Source organism: Trachymyrmex septentrionalis, unplaced genomic scaffold (genome assembly GCF_001594115.1).
Source record: "Trachymyrmex septentrionalis isolate Tsep2-gDNA-1 unplaced genomic scaffold, Tsep1.0 scaffold39, whole genome shotgun sequence".
NCBI lineage: Eukaryota > Metazoa > Arthropoda > Insecta > Hymenoptera > Formicidae > Trachymyrmex > Trachymyrmex septentrionalis.
Window position 1 is genome coordinate 105,352 of NW_017305557.1, and position 18,048 is coordinate 123,399.

At 33.8% G+C, this 18,048-nt stretch overlaps 1 protein-coding gene across 1 annotated transcript; it reads left to right on the forward strand.

The window, feature by feature from the left end:
* Positions 1-4,168: 4,168 nt before the first annotated feature.
* LOC108750947 (DNA N6-methyl adenine demethylase-like) lies at positions 4,169-15,596 on the forward strand. The gene is made up of 10 exons (XM_018490827.1): positions 4,169-5,742; positions 6,325-8,327; positions 8,405-8,817; positions 10,748-10,771; positions 12,189-12,329; positions 12,397-12,518; positions 14,247-14,371; positions 14,474-14,757; positions 14,828-15,010; positions 15,164-15,596. The coding sequence occupies exons 1-10, from the start codon at positions 4,295-4,297 to the stop codon at positions 15,431-15,433; spliced, it is 5,013 nt and encodes a 1,670-aa protein (XP_018346329.1). The 5' UTR covers positions 4,169-4,294; the 3' UTR covers positions 15,434-15,596.
* The last annotated feature ends 2,452 nt before the right edge of the window (positions 15,597-18,048 follow it).

Sequence of the window (18,048 nt, forward strand, 5' to 3'; positions counted from 1 at the left end):
ATAGGTATAATTATATTTTATTGTCTTAGTGACTATGCTAAGAAAGTTAATTAAAAATACTTTCCAACTTTCGTCACCGATATTTCTTGCATAAGGGTCTGAGCACAAGAATTGTAACACTTACTTAGGTTGTAGACGTAAATAACGTACAAGCTTTGACGTACGATTTATTGCTGTCTCTTAGAGACACGGCAATAAGTTGTACTTATGTTTACAATTTCAGCCTAAGTAAGTGCTACTATAATTTTTGTGCTCAGGCTCTAATCCTATTATTTTGTGTATGATCCATGATACCCCGGTAGGGAGCACTATATGGGTGATGTCTTAAAAAATATATTTTTATTTTTTTCTTAAAAATTAATAAATGTTTACTAAATATACTTATTAAATTTTAAAATATGCATTATGCTTTAATTATATAAAAAATGATACACAAATTTTTATATTTAGATGTACTTTTAAGAGTTTAAATTTTTGTGACTTATAGTGCCCTCTTTGACTATAAACATATAACATATGGATTACTAGTCCTTCACTTTTGCTATAGGAAATGTATGCTCTTGGTGTCGAAGAATGAAGTTGGCTGAAGATTGTTAGGCTCCGCCCGGAACAGTAAAGACCGGCAAGTTCAGATGCGAAAGTTATACTATGCTTATATTATACACGCACCATTATTGAGGGTCCAATTACATGGAGCACGGTACGCGGTATGCGGTACAGTAACTATCTAGGCAACTAGGGAACCGCATACCACGTACTGCCTATTTTTTTCGCTGATATTACATGGAGTACGGTTTGCGCGCGGTTTGCGGCACGGGCTAGTAACAAACTCACATAACACTGCTATGTACTTTTTAATGGAATTCATTGATTTAAACGCAATTATTAAGTAAATCTGTTAAAAAAATAAAAGTATCGATAAAGTGTGCATAAAAATAAGTTAATATATTTAAAAAAATTCATACTAATGTAAGTTTGTCACTGCACACCGTAAACATGCATATACTATAATCAAAGCTCCCCATTCCCGCAGAAAATTACTGTCCAGAGCGGAGCCTAATCTAGTAAAGGGAGGTGACAAGAATTCATCTGCTCTAGTAAACTTTGTGCGCATGCGTAAAATGACGTGGCAGCTCGATCCAATGATGGAACGGGTGCTTTTGGGGTTCCGGTACATCTGAGTGACTAACCGTTCCAAATTAAGAGGGAATTCAAATTTTAACACTTTGTCCCGCTTTACAACCCGTTCTAAATTTTATCCTAAATTATGGTTATAGTAATGAATTATCCTCTTTTAACCTCTTAGGTACTGTATGTCATTATAGTGACTTTTTCGAATGTTATCTCTCCAAACGATATGTTGATATTCATATGATAAATCGGCTGCAGACGTAATAAAAGACAAAATTTATTATTATTCATAAACACACTATGTATCTTTAATAAAAACCTTCTTTTTCTCCCTACAATTTTCTTAATATCGTTATTAGGGATCTTATAATACCATGAAATGTGTACGTCAATTAAGACTGCTCAGCTTTACGCATGTGTACAAAGTTTCTTAGAGCAGACGAATTCTTGTCATCTCCCATCACTGGCCTAATCTTCCAGCGACACGTTGAAGTTGGCTACTGGCAGTCCATGCAAGTTCATGAGTGCGTTCGTTTATGCAGTTATTGCCACAGATGTCGTTCGTTTATTCTATCTGCGAAAGAGACTGCAGTGCAGTTTCTCGTTCGTTTACGCAGAGATGTATAGCATCTGCGCAGCTATCTCGGAAGCTCATGCTCATGATGCTCTGCTCGCAGTACTGCCGCTATTGCGTAAAACGAACGACAAACTGCGTTGCAATCTTGCCCTCGCCTTCATAAATTCCATATCTTGCTGCTCATAATATCGCCAGCTAATAACTGGTTGTATATTACTGAATTTTATTAAACTATTAAGTAAAAAGGGCAAAGAACTTGTGAAAATCGATCTTAGTAAAGTAAAAAAATGCAAGGTGAGATATATAATAGAAAAGTTGTAAAGTTTGCTAATTCATATTTACGATAATAAATTTATAACAAATATATATATATATAATATATAAATAACATACATAAATAAATATATTTGTATATAAATATTATATAAATTTATTTAATTTACAATAATAAAATTAATAAATTAAATATTTGTAAAATATTTATTGTTTTTATATTTATTGTTTTTATAAAATTTAATATCTTAACAAAAGTATAATTTTTTACAGAGTCTAAAAATATTACATTTTAATTGTGCGTAAAACCTCGATGGATTTCCGATCCATTCTTTTTACTTAAACTCTCAGCTTTGTCCAATTTTCTATTATATATGAAAGATATGATCCAATACGATACCGAGTAGCTTTTCATGCAGAAGTCTGTTCAGTAAATTTACTAGTCATGTGACTAGCAGATGAGAAAGTAGTGGATGCTCTAGTCACTGCGTAAATAAATGCACCCATGGTGTTTATAGTCAAAGGTCGACACAAACGTCGTTTTATCTTTATTATTTACTAAATGTAAAGAAAGATGGAATGATGCTTGTGTCGACTTGTGTCACTAATGTCCATTTCCATCAATGTAGATTAACTTTAATCTCCGTTAAACTTATTCTTTGTTTAATCTTTAAAATAGAAAAAGACGAAGAATAAGTTGAATCGAGATTAAAAAGTTAATCTGCGTTGGTGGAAACGGGCTTACATGGAGAGCACCCATTGTATATACATACATAGATCACGCATGATATATCTTTTAAAAATTATATCGATTCCGGAAGAATCGAGAAATAAGAAAATCGATTTTTCAAGAATAAAAAAGAATCGATTCTCGATGCGTCGATTTAAGAATCAGCATCACAAGAGTGACTAAATTCAGTAATGGCAGTAATGGGCATTGGGCAGCTGTAGCGGTGAGTGGTATGAGATGACATTGTCAGACATTATGCGTGATTGTGCGTGGTGAGCACGGATATTGATGCATTATCGGTTTTTGTTGCTAAACAATACATGATCTCGCACGAGTATCAACGTCCAACTACCGCCGTGGTTGCGACGTATGCGAAGTGGTGCTCGTAATGCGCGCTTTCTGTTGCGGTTGTTACATACGCTCGGATCATGTGAGCGCGACTCGCTGTCCGGTGGTGCTGCTGCCGTCGCCGCCGCTGCCGCCGTCGTCGTCGTTGCCATTGGTGCCGCCCGTGTATCGCGTTTTGCGCATTCTTCGTACCAAGACTCTCGTTCGTGTGGCCATATTTATCCCAGTGTTGCTCGCCAAGACGTCGTGTCCGGTGATCTGGCGAGCGTCGCATCGTCTCGCGGCATACGGCCTGCCGTATGGTCACGCGTGCTCCAAGAGGATAGCGACATCGTCGTTGTTGCAGTATTACCGAGTATGCGACGGCTGTTTCCCGCCGTTTCGCCGCCGTCGTCGTCGTCGTCGTCGTCGCCGTCGTCGAACGAACAGTGCTCGCGTCGATTGTCATCGCAGCCGACTATAGCTGATTGTCACGCATGTCACAGTGCACCGTTGTCGACTAAATAAACTCGGATTCTGTGAACATTTGCAATCTGTCGTCTGTTTGAATTCACTTACTCGATCCTACGATATCCCAGAGACTTATATTCAACCGGCTGCAGCACACCTTTTTCATTGTGCCTCGTCTTGAAACTTGTGTAAAACGTAAGTCAGTCCATGAGTTTTTTCTCTCCTTTATCGTTCGCGTGATTGGAGTTTTTTTTAACAGTATTATAGAAATGTCATATGATTGCTTTGTGTTAATTGATAGAATTAAGACTGGAAAGGGCTGTCGTATCGGTCATGGCGTTATTTATATTATGTTTCTTCTACGTGCGTTGCTTCATTCTGATAATTTTATTGTTTGTACTATACTAAATATCTCGTAGCAACATATTGCATAAATAAAATTTATTAGAATGTAAAGATTAGGCGATTTGAAAGTATTATTTTTGTTTTTAATAAGCATTGTTAACTACCTATTATGAAATAGTTAAACATACAATTTATTTTTCTTTTTTTTTTCAGATAAAATAGGAGCTCTTGTTATGCTGTTAATCCTGATACTTGGATGAACTTTTTATGTGCATATGTTAACTTGAAATGTATTTTTCAGTATATAAGTTATAAAAAAGTGGAAATAATTTTAAAAAATGATAAATATTATGCTATGAGAGAGTATATCTTGGAATTGACAAACAGGAGAATCTACTAAACATATACCAAGTGAGGCACCATAGTGCCAAGCTTGGGTAATGGATCCCGTTGGTCCATGGTATACGTCGTATAATCGTCTAACTGTGAGTAGCTCCACTGGAACGTTTCAAACAACATCAACTACAACTAATGATTTTGTACCTCATCATTTAACAACAGCTGCCGCGCAGGCAGTACCATCAACAACGACGTCACAATTACTTTTACAAGCAGCTCATACAACAGCAACTCTGGCAGGTCAACCATCTCCCTTTAACCCAGGAGGATTTCTATCTCCACCTCCTGTGAGTTATGAAGTCTTTTCACCTTTGTTTCATCCTAATACTAAGCAGGCACACTATGTTACTCAACACAGACAAGTACTTGCTCAGGCACAAGCAGTGACAAAACAGAATACCACAACTGAATCCGACATCTCTACATTGAGAGAGAATTACAGCTCTACTCATCAAGCTACATTTTTTGAGCAGCACGGAGCGTCGACATCGCCTACGACTTCAACGTTAGCCTGGACGTCTCAGAACAATACGCAACTTCCTAGCCCATTTGGCATTTTACCACATGAAAGCGTTGTTCCATCGTCTCCAGGTCCACCTTCTACAAAATCCAATAGTACTGGCTATGAAAACACATTTAATCCTCATTTTAGTACGACACAGACCTTAAACAATATTAGTGCATCTCAAATAACCACTCCGTCTGCGTGCAACACAGATTTTAAAGCATCCGGCTGTTCAACTGACACAAAAAAGTCGATTAGTGTAAGATCTCAATCACCTACCGTTAACATAAAATCCACGTTGCAAGTCAGTAATAGTCAAACATTCTTTCATCAAGTTCCAACTTTTAGTTCTGACACCTTAACTGATAGTTACTCAGGCGCTGGTAATGGAGGTCAGTCGGCCACTGAAAATGGAAAAGTCCAACCATCACTACATCAGCAATCGTGTATCGTATCAACACCGAGCAATTCTTCTGGCAAAGAATATAGAATATCCCAACCATCCTCGAGATCGACCACGACTATTTTTTTAAGTGGTCCAGTTCGGTCAGGTTCCGCGCAAGTAATTCAGGATAAACAGGGAACACGCAATGGCAATTTTGCATCGCCATCAAATAAAACAGCGACCACTACTACGACTCAACAGAATATTCAGACGAAAGCGCAGACCAAGATTTATCCAGACCTAGGGAGCCACGGAATTGAGCATAGACGAAATGAGCAACAGGGACATGACAGTAGTCAATCATCTCCAATTAGTTTCTCCATCATGGAAAGCCGGAACTTAAATTACACTGCAAATAACACTTGCAATAATACCAACAGCAAGCTTACGAACAGTCAGAGAACATCATCTAATAGCAATTTACAGTCACATTCTCAACAACAACAGCAGCAGCAACAAACGTTTCATGTTTTGAATCAGCAGCAGCAGCAACAGCAGCAGCAGCAGCAGCAGCAGCAGCAGCAGCAGCAGCAGCAGCAGCAGCAGCAGCAGCAGCAGCAGCAGCAGCAGCAGCAGCAGCAGCAGCAGCAGCAGCAGCAGCAGCAGCAGCAGCAGCAGCAGCAGCAGCAGCAGCAGCAGCAGCAGCAGCAGCAGCAGCAGCAGCAGCAGCAGCAGCAGCAGCAGCAGCAGCAGCAGCAGCAGCAGCAGCAGCAGCAGCAGCAGCAGCAGCAGCAGCAGCAGCAGCAGCAGCAGCAGCAGCAGCAGCAGCAGCAGCAGCAGCAGCAGCAGCAGCAGCAGCAGCAGCAGCAGCAGCAGCAGCAGCAGCAGCAGCAGCAGCAGCAGCAGCAGCAGCAGCAGCAGCAGCAGCAGCAGCAGCAGCAGCAGCAGCAGCAGCAGCAGCAGCAGCAGCAGCAGCAGCAGCAGCAGCAGCAGCAGCAGCAGCAGCAGCAGCAGCAGCAGCAGCAGCAGCAGCAGCAGCAGCAGCAGCAGCAGCAGCAGCAGCAGCAGCAGCAGCAGCAGCAGCAGCAGCAGCAGCAGCAGCAGCAGCAGCAGCAGCAGCAGCAGCAGCAGCAGCAGCAGCAGCAACAACAACAACAACAACAACAACAACAGCAGCAGTCACAGACTCCGACTTATAGACATTATTTGACAGGATCAACAAGCGATGCGGAATATCACCATCCAGGCAGATCCAAGTCTGCTACATCGACGGATTCTGCTTACTCGTCCAATACTTCGACGCAAAATGGACCCGACTGCAATGTTGTTGTTCCACGACGACCAAGTCCTCTGCAGACTCATTCGCAGGCTAGTCCCTTGGGTCATGTACCAAGTCCAGCATATCCAATGTATAATAGTCCGATGGCGACTATGTCGTCACCATCACCGTTGCAACAACATGAGACTAACGGTAGTCAGTGTACTAATAGCGCATCATATAAAAGTGGAGTCACTCAACATGTCGCTCCACCGTCACCTTTGGATGTCACTGTTCCTAGACCGGCATCACAGGGACAGGTAGCTTACTCGTCGGTGATCACACGAGCATTAGGCACCACAGAAAATAACAAAGCTTACAATACAGAAAGTAAAACATACGATAGACAGCAACAACAAGACTTCTCACAAACACAAAAGCAACAGGTTTGTTGGGAAAATGGTAATCGGCAAACAGCGAATGGCAACAGAAAGTTTTCCGTCTACACTGGTGCAAATACGGCAACCAGTAACGGTATAAATGCGCAGAGTTTGCCGGCCCAGCAACAAGTGCAAAGGCTTATGAATGTATCAACAGATAGGCAGCAATCATATTTTGAGGCTAATCAAGTGGCGTTGCAAGATTTAAGCAGCTGTAGGGGAGATCCAATGAGCATCGTAAAGAATCTGCAAACATTGCAACAAGGTCCCTGCTTGCAACAGCATACGACTGTTGCTACTTCGGTTGGCATGATAGAACAACAAAAGCAGATCGAAGAACGGCGAAAAGTCGATAGCGTCAATAAAAAGAGGAAAAATTTGGAAAAGAATGGACATGGTATATCATTACCTAATGAGCTTACAAGCAGCACGACGATGACAGAATATCTCAGTAGGATACCTCCGCCTGCGCATCATAATGCGGCGAATCAACAACAGCAAAATGGTTACTTCGAATTTGAACGGTGGAATTTACCGCCGCCGACCGCCAAAATGTTTCCCACCGCGTCCAGTGCCTTCAGTTCTCAGCCGTCATTGCACCATTCGAGTAATTTCGTGGGCACTCCAGCTCATCAACATCAATCATTAATGGTATCGCACCATCATGCACCACCACCCATTCCATATTTTCCGGCTTTTCATATTCCCGCAGGTCATCATCCGCATCACTCGCACGAATTTCAATCCTCGGTCGAGATAACGCCAATAGGATTTGGTGACAACACTACGAATCAAAACACTAATTATAATCAAGAGGTCAGAGATGATCAGCCTAAAGTGATCGTTCCTAATATTGAAGAAGAATTAGGTTTTCTTCAGCAGGATCAACAATTGATACAAATAAATAAAGATTTTAAACGGCCCAACAGAGATCCTAATACGGGATTTATGACGAGTTATTTAAAATTTCTGCAAGGTGAAAAAGATCCTTCTCCACCACCTGCTATACGTGGTGGTAGGAAAGCAATGTGGAATAGGTCAAAACCGTATATATCTGTTAAGCCGAGTAAATCTATGGAAGTATCGATTAATGGTGAAAGTATGAAATCTCAAGAAAAGCCAGCGTTAATAAAGGAGACACCGATTAAAGAAACACCAGTAATAGATTACGCTAATGATCCTAGGTATTTCCCATTACCGAAAGAAAGAAAGAAATTAAATTTCGATTCGAGCGACGATGGTTTTACTAGTGACGATGATTTTCTATTTCCTCCTAAGAAAATGGAAAAGAAAGTGCAGAATGTAAATAATACAAACAATATTGAAGCTGTTACTGTAAAATCAGAAGGAAAAGGTAGAAAAGGTCGGCCTATTAAGCCTGGTGGACCTACAGATAGAAAGAGAAGAGCTGCTGCGGCAGCAGCGGTAGCTGCTGCTGCTGCAGCAACGGAAGCAGAGAAAAAGTCTTCGAAGAAAATTGAAGAAGGTAATATAAACATACATATGTAGTACATAAATTTATTTTAAATTAATAATTCTTTGAAGACATATTATTTCTCACAGTGGATCCTTTACTTCTTCCTCCAAGACGCGAAACATCGAGAAGAAAAGCAAAAGAGAAAACATCAGTGAAACAATTTTTAGATCGTCAACAGGGTATAGATTATTTTGATAATGATGAGGAACAGGTAGATTCAGATTCTGATCCAGCATGGACACCTGCTGTAAAATTGGTTGGCGATGAAGAAGAGAAAAGAAAGAAACGTGTAAGGCCCGTTATTACAAAAAAGATTAGAAAAATGTTAGAAGAGGACGGTTATTCATCCGGGGAAGCTATTATCTCCAAAAAATTGACGAGAAAGAAGCATGAGATGTTCTCAAAAAATTCTAATAATTCTGGCAAACTTTCTTGTAGAATTGATGAAAAATTAGTAGCGGCGGCAAGCGATGAAGATATTGATATTTCGCCATTTAAGGTATCTAATATGTTTTGCAGAAACTATTTAGAATATTCTATATTAGTTCCTTGGTATGTATGTTGGTACGTACATATTACATATATAGGGCGGTTTAAAAAACCAAAATATTTTTTTCAGTCGCCTTATTGAAATCACTTGTTATAGTTAAAAACAGTTACTTATAGTTAAAAATAGTTACTCTTACTTTTTCAAATTTAAAAAAAAAATATGTTTCGCGCAAGTCGCATTTGTGATGGAAATTAATATTTTTCGGTTCTTTATTTTTTTTCTAAAAGAAATGTACATTTTTGCAAATTCTAACAAGGTAAAATTATGTTTCAGCGAATATGTGTCTCAGGGACTTATTATTGCTCTTAAATTTTTTCAAAATAAAATAAAGCTATTGTGTGTCAATATACACAATTCAGAGTGTAATTTATTATATATCCTTAGATTTAGTGAGTTGATAAGAGTACAAATAAACTTTTTCTATTGCGTGATTTTTCGTACATATATATTTCTCCGATACCTAACAAGTATGTGTTTGATTGCATATGCGGAGAAAACTTATTTATTGTGTACATAAATTATTAAAAAATAAAAAATCGAAAAATTTGATACTGTTCGATTTAAGAGGGTAATTAAATATAAGATCTTTTTAAAGCATTTTTATATTTATATTGTAGAGGCTAATAACATTTCACAAGAACTTTTTTAATAAATTGAAGTAAATATTAATTTCATTGTGATTTGATAAAAAAGTTCTTGTAAAGTTAAAAAAAAAAATAAAAAACCGAAAAATATTAATTTTTATCACAAATGCAACTTGCAAAAAAAACACAGTGTGTGTGTATATGCGCGCGCGCGCTTTTATATATATATATATATATATATATATATATATATATATATATATATACATATCAATATACGAGGGTCGTTTAAAAAGTTTTGAGCCTTAATATGAAGATGGCATTACTCGTCAAAACCATTCTGCAATTATACAATCTTACTACAATTGTACAATGTTTTGTAAGGTATCTGTGAAAATTATAGCTATTGTGGATGTTTAGTTGTTGTTTGACAGTCATTTGTGATGTCAATGTTTTTATAAAAATGAAAAAAATCGAAAATCGACGATCGCCATTACAAAAATTTACGAATTGCGGGCCGAATTAATTAACTACCCACTTTATTTACCAGATTTGATTCCTAACGAAGGAAAATTTTCCGTTTCCTAGGCTCAAAGTTAAATTCGGAGGACACAGATTTTCATCAAACGAAAACACTGACATCGACTGACACAAATGACTCTCAAACAACTTAGCGTCTAAAATGGCTACAATTTTCATAGGTATCTTGAAAAATATGTACGATTGCACCAGAATAGTTCTTACGAGTAATGCCATCTTCATGTTGAGGCTCAAAACTTTTCAAAGGATTCTCGTATAATATGAGCAGATTTTCAAAATGTGTTTTGCCAAAATTTGTAATTTTTAGAAACCGAAAAAGAAAGATACTATGCACACAAGAAAATTATGCCCTTTGCAGAAAATAACAATATGCCAATCAGTAGGATGCAAAATATTAAACAAAATTGCTAAAAATGTTAAACAAATGCATTTTGTTTGTCTCTAGTTAAAAAAACATAATGCATTTCGAAATGTCTGTTTTTTCAGCATATAAATTAATGATGAAAAAATGCTTTCTGAACTCAGAGTAGCTTATAATATGAGTTTTTCAACACTGAACACTGAGGCACCTCTAACTAAAAAAACTTTAGACAAAACGCATTTTGAAAATCTGTTTCTCATATGTATGATGTGTGTGTGTGTTTGCGTATGCGTGCGCGTGCGCGTACGTGCGCGTGTGCGTGTGTGTCCATATGTATGTATATGCATATAAAATATGAATATATTAACAGTTTTATTATATATTTTGCATGCAGCACTCGATAGGTTTAGAAGATGCGGTAATCTTTGATATTATTTTAAATTTTATAAGTAAAAAATATTTGTTTATAAAAGTTTATGCATTTTAGATGATCTGAGAAGCACGCAGGGATTGTCGGATTCATCTTTTTTCTTACTCAGTTTTACTTGCTGAATCCGAAAATTATAGTTAAAATTGTCTGAGTATCCGGGAAATATTTTTTTCACGACAGAAGAAAGCAACGATTGATTTTATCTGATTAATAATGATACAAAAAATGTTTTAGATGAAAGTGAAATGTCTTCAAGGAACACGTATTTTGGTCATGCTGTTTTTCTTATAGTTGGAGATGCCGAAAAAATGTAATAGCCATCTCCGCTTTTATAAATGTAATTATATGATTTCTTTATGTAATGTGAAATTCCTCTAATTATTTTTCGTGAAAAAGTATTAAGAGATAGATACAAAAATTAATAGTTTATGAGATATTTTATATTTTATTCTGGTACATATTGACATAAAATATTAAATATCTCGTAATTTTTTTATAATCGTACCTTTATACAATACTTGTACTATAAACAGAATAATGAGATGATTCAATTGATACAATGGAAACACATAGTTGCTTGTTTAAAAAAGTATTCATTTTGTCTATGTTTTGTATATGTTTTTGAAGCAACTATATGTTTTCTTTATATCAATTGATTCATCTCATTATTCAGTTCATACAAGTTTTAAGATGCAATTATAAAAAAAATTAATAGTTTACGAGATATTTAACACTTTATGCCAACATTTATATATCATAATAAGGTATAAAATATCTTGTAAATTATTGTTTTTCTACTTTAATACTTTATGTAGAATAATTAGAAGAATCATACATAGAAAAATCATATAACTCCACTTAAGAAAGTAGAGGTGACTTTCATATCTTTTTGACATCTCCACCTTGAAGAAAAACAACTTGACCAATATACGTCCCTCTCAAAATCGTTCCACTTTTATCTAAAACATTTTTTTGTATCATTAATTTCGGAAAAAAATTGACTGTATTGATTAAAATGGACTATCTTGTATGGTGTAAGTAAAAGTCATGACTTTAATAATAATTTATTTTAATGAAATGATTTGTATATAAAATGATTTTTATATAAAAACAAAGAGAAATTCGCAGTATGATTCAACAAAGTGAAACTAAATCTTTGTTTTCTTTTATTCAAAATGTAAAAAAAAATTTTCGGATATCAGGAGAATTTAACTACAATTTTCGAATTCAGCGGATAAAATTGAGTAAAAAAAAAACTCAACGGTTCCTGTGTGCTTACCAAATCGTCTAAAATGCACGAACTTCTTTGTTATATAAGAGATTTATAATAATGCATTTGTGCAATTATAAAACGTTATAATATTGAATGAAACAGAAAGTAGTAACATTTTTCTTTATTTTTTAGTCTGGTGAATTTGTCGTAATCAAAACAGATTTGGATGAAGAAGATGATCCTCCTTTGTGGAGAATAGATGGCAAAACATTGCTTCAAAAATACCAGCCATTCAAGTCCAATGGAAAAACTTTATACAGAAACATACCCACGGTAAAATTTAATTGAGTTTTTCATAATATATTGAACATCGCTATTTTGTGTATAATTTTTTTTATAGTATTCTGCATGGGTTTCACAAAATCGTCATATATATCGACAAGTACCAGTGAAATTCTGGCAGCAGGGCAAGACTGAAACAATTGTAGAATTTCTGAGGGATGAAATGATCATTGATGACAGGTAAATATTTATATTAAAAAAGATATTTTAACAAATCGCGATAATTAATCGGTATATTAGCCTGGTGTACGGTTATGTATACGACTAATTAAAGTTTTAAGTAAATACATTTTATTATATAATTGGTTACGAATTCCAAAATCGGTTTGATCTCTATTGAGATACTCTTCAGTTGTAACTTTATCAGGCTGAACTCACATTGGATTTGTTATTTTTAATAATACTTCAAATAATATAACTTCCTCAATTTGAACAAATTAATAAATAAGAAAAGGCTACGAGCCAAGCTAGATGTTTAATGTTATATATTAAATCTTATATTGTACATATAAAAACAGATGTTTTATATTATACATATGAAAACAAAACGTTTTAACCTCGATCGGGTCATTCTCATAAATCTTTGAAGTAAAAAAATCAGGGAAATTATCAAACAAAGGTGTAACAGAACGCATTGTTTCGCCTGCATAATTATAATAAGAGTTCAAATAATTAATAAAATTAATAAACAATAAGGGCTACGGGCTGAATTATAATATACTTAAAATTTCTGAATAGATGTTTCGATCTTTTTGTCAGGCCATCCTCAGTGTTTACAATATTTAAAAAATTGAACGTAATAAAATTTAGTTTCTGTAACAATTGGATACAAATAATTTGAAAATTATAATTACGCTAATATAAATGTTGGTAGTGATTCTTTGTGCATTTATGCCATATAATTCCTTCTCTCTTATAATTTAGTTCGTTAACGTTCAAAGCATATCCAAATAATTATATCAAACAGTCGCAATTTGTAATCCATGTTAATAAATTTAGTTGAAAATATTAAGTCAATCGATAAGAGAGTATAAGTATACATTCTGTCAATTATAAGAATTAATACAATAGATTATAAATTATAAAATCAATAGTGAATAAATGATCGTTATTAATATTTATTAATTGTTCACATATGTAATCGTTAACTAAGATAAATCTCTATAAATATACTTCAAATAATATAATAAGGCTCCTAAATTTGAACAAATTAATAAATAAACAAGAAAGAGCCGCAAGCCAAGCTAGATATAGATCTAATGTTATATATTAAATGTCATACTATACATATAAAAATAAACATTTTAATCTCTATCGGATGTCATTTTCATAAATTTTTTAAGTAAAAAAATTAAGGAAATTATAAAATGAAGGTGTAACAAACGCATTGTTTCGCCCACGTAATTATAATAATAAAATGTACATAAAATAATATGTAATTTGTTGTCTTAAATTATCTTTATTTAGTGATTATTGGTAATAATCCTTTTTTTTTAGTTTAATATATAATTATAATTACAGATTATATTATAAATATAGTTGTGTTCCATTGTACACACGATCAAAAAGTTTAAAGTACATAGAATTATGCATCATTTTATATATTTTTTTGAGCACAAATAAGTATATATATGCTTATATTTATACTATCTATTTTAGATATAATATAAATGTAAGTATATAATTCTTTCAACTTAAAAATGTATATAAAATAATATATAATTCTATACACTTAAATTTTTTTTATTAATCGTATGTACACACAATCGAGTACAACTAGACTTGTGCTGACCACTGATTTGTAACTATAGTTAACGAGTCAATCAAATTGATTGAAATCGTATCATATTTTAATAATTTCGACAAATTTTATAAATTCTTATAACATTCATTTTTATTTACTTATAGCGAGAACATTGATAAATTTATGAAAGATACCGAAAGATATCAAGATAATTTTGAAGTATACATACAGACATTAATCTCACAAGCTTTGGATTCTAATTTTCTTACTGAAATATTTCAAGAACAAGGTAAGATGAAATTAGATTGATATTCTTATTATTGCCTTTATAGATTATATATATTTTTTTTATTATGATGAAATATTAATTACGTTTTTTATTATTACTTAGATGATTATTTTCTATCAAATGTTAAGACTGTCGATGAAATAACAGAAGAAAGGAAACGTCGCCTTTTGTTTACAACTAAATGGAAAGCAAACTTCGTAACAGCAATATCAACATGGCCATGTATTAATGTGTTAAAAGATTTGCCACCATCAGAATATAAAGGGAAATTCTGTGCTGGTTGTCAGCAGGCAAAAATCTGTACAAGAGTTTTGCTTTATGGACAACCATATAATGGTATTACATTAGAAGGCTCGCCACCTGATCCAAGAATACCTCATGAAAAAGTATGATATGCAAATGGAAGATAATAAGATGTGATAAACTTTATTGATTTATTTATTTTTCTTTTCTTAGGACTTTTTGTTATGCCGCATTTGTCAAAAGAAGGTGGCCTTGTATAATAAAGTCGCTCATCAAAAATATTTAATGTTTTTGGAATGTGCGAGAAGAGTAGCAGATAAAAAAGTAACCGATCCGCATAAGGATACTACAATAATATTGAATGAATTATTAGCAGATGAAGCATGGTTGAATCAAGTAAGTTTCTTTTTATTTTATTCAATTATAGGCTTAAAAACTTCATTATTGTCTTATCAATATTGCAAATTATAATAATATGTAATGTAATGTTATTGTTTTAAAAATAAAAAATAATGTATTTTTAAACAAGAACAAATTTTTCTTTTTTAGCTTTTCAAGGAAGTAAGGAATATTTGGGCTGAAATTGATAGCATAGAGCAGCAAGCAAAGGTTAAAGCAAAAGTGAAATCAAAAGCAGCACTGTCGTCATCAATAAAACAGCATCATAGAGCAGAGACAACAATAGCAAGTGCTCCTACCGTACTTATATCTAAAAAGACTGCTGATAATATTTCTGATTCACAGGTGCCTATACAGAATATCGAAAATAATTCTCAATCAATATCTAATAACATGCAGATGAGCAGTGAACCATCTTAATCAGGGTTGCCACAGACCGGAAAAACCAGGAAGTCAGGAAAAATATAAAAAAGTTTCGAATTTTGAAATTTGCACACAATTCTCTTTAATTGTTCCTATTTCAAATAATTGTTATATTTTTTAAAATATTATATCTGGTATTTATAGTCAGATACGTTCAAAACTCGCGTACTTTAAACGATTTTAATAAAATAATTAAAATTTATATTTTATTTAGTATTTTTATTTGATCGCCCTTTTTCGTCACAATTGCATTCTTTTTTTCACTAATTAATTTTTTGTTGGCTTGAAATAACACTTAAAATTTTATTATGTTACTAAATTTCTTTTACGTTGTTTTTAATAATATAAAATAGGCTAGTTTTTTTTACAATTCTCGATTCTAAATGTTAAAATTTACATATTTTACACTAGTCATGAAAAATTTTCCCATTTTTATCTGAAAAACCTAAAAAAATCAGGGAATTTTAAAATTCATTTTCTGTGGCAACCCTGTTAATAGTATTATAATAACTTTATATCTAATATAAAACGCATTAATTAACAATTTGGTGATATATTTAATAACAATTTGTGTGACATTTGTTGCGCTAATGTCTATTACCAATCAAATGGACGTCTCATAATGGTAATAATGAAAAACATGTGCGTGTGTGCGTACGTGCGCGCGCGCGCGTGTGTGTGCTGTGTGCGCGCGTGCGTATGTGTTAGATAAATATAAAAAATAAATAACAATGAATCAAGAGCAAAGTAAGAGTCAACGCATTTCTTTAAAAAGTCATCCAAATGAACGAATAAATTAAAAATACAGAAAAAATAATAAAAAAGAAAGAAAAGATATATAATAAGACAAACAAGTTACAAATTTCAGCTACCGGATTGAGCTCTCTTCAGACATAAGACATATCAGATTACAGTATTTTCTTTTTTTCTCTGATATGTCTTACGTCTGAAGAGGGCTCAATCCGGTAGCCGAAATTTGTAACTTGTTTGTCTTATTATATATCTTTTCTTTTTTTTCATTATTTTTTCTATATTTTTAATTTATTCCTTCATTTGGATGACTTTTTAAAGAAATGCGTTGACTTTTACTTTGCCCTTGATTTATTGTTATTTATTTTTTATATATGAAGAGTCCTTGAATTGTTGTTTAGATAAATATGAGAGAATCCACACGACACATATGTAAATATATCAAGAATATATGTAACATATTCATATTTGGTACAGATGTTAGCTCTATCCAAGATTTTGCCATTATAGCATAATAATAATGATTGCATAATAATTATTATTAATAATAAAATTATATTTATGTGAATATAGGCCAATAGTTTAATCTTTATATTACGATCATTTTATATTAAGCTTTAATGTGTGCGTGCGTGCGTGTGTGCGCGTGTGTGTGTGTATACATATATACATACATACATACATACACAGGTGTCCCAAAACAGTGTCGGTGTTTAAACCTGAATATCTCGGAAAATGTTAATTTTACAGAAAAGTGTTTCGGACAAAAGTTAGGGTTCGAAAAGATCTATTTACTGCTCTTATTAGTTTGACTTTGGATGGCGTCGCTAAACTCAGATCAAGATCACATCGATTTTTATAAATAAAATTTTTATAAATCCTACTTTTGATTCAGAATCTAATAGTTGATGTCGAAAACGTTTCAAAACACTATAATAAAGTTATTTTTTATTAAGTACTTTTTATAAGGCTTGAAAATTACAATACCGCCGGCATTAGCATTACATAAGGCATATTTTATTTATGTAAAAATAAATTTTTAGTACAAAATTGGAAATAAGAGGAATAATCTCCTGTGGCCTTGATCTTGACAAATGTTATCTAGGACATGATCCTGAACAACATTCAAGAAATTTTAACTGTCGGTCGGATACCTTGCGTAATGCTAATAGCTAATACCGGCGGTAACTTTCAAGCCTTATAACTCGAAAAGTACTTAATGAAAAATAACTTTATTGTAATATTTTGAAAAGCTCTTGAGATATTAGATTCTGGAATCAAAAGTAGGGTGTTCCATTTTAAAAAATCGATGTGACCTTGATCTGATCAATGTGACCTTAGTGACACCATCCAAATTCAAACTAATAAGAGCAGTAAATAGATCTTTTCGAACCCTATAACTTTTGTTGAAATACTTTCTTGTAAAACTTATATTTTCCGAAATATTCAGGTGTCGCGATCTTTTTGAAACACCCTGTATATATAAGTGTGAATCAGAGTAGTTGAACCAATTTCTTATCCAAGAGAAAATTATCGATTACACGTCTAATTATCGACTTAACGGACATCGTGCGAACTACTGATCTGAGCACGAAAACAGGCACGTTTGACGTTAAGTTGTGAAAATTGTTACAAGATTTTATTTTTATTATACGAAGATATTAAAAATATATGTGCCCTTTTCTCAGTTCGCCCAGATCAATAATTCGCACGATGTATTCACACATCTGATCTATATCACTAAGTCGATAATTAGGTGTAAGGTTGTGTAATTTTCTCATAGGGTAAAAAAGTAGTTGATTCACGCTGTACACACACACACACACACACACACACACACACACACACACACACACACACAC

Bases quoted from the DNA above. Each gene is read 5' to 3' on its own strand.
- LOC108750947 (XM_018490827.1), top strand. From the start codon at position 4,295: ATGGATCCCGTTGGTCCATGGTATACGTCGTATAATCGTCTAACTGTG. The intron at 5,743-6,324 runs GCAGCAGCAGCA...ACAGCAGCAGTC, and splicing joins CAGCAGCAGCAGCAGCAGCA to ACAGACTCCGACTTATAGAC. The intron at 12,330-12,396 runs GTAAAATTTAAT...TTTTTTTTATAG, and splicing joins TATACAGAAACATACCCACG to TATTCTGCATGGGTTTCACA.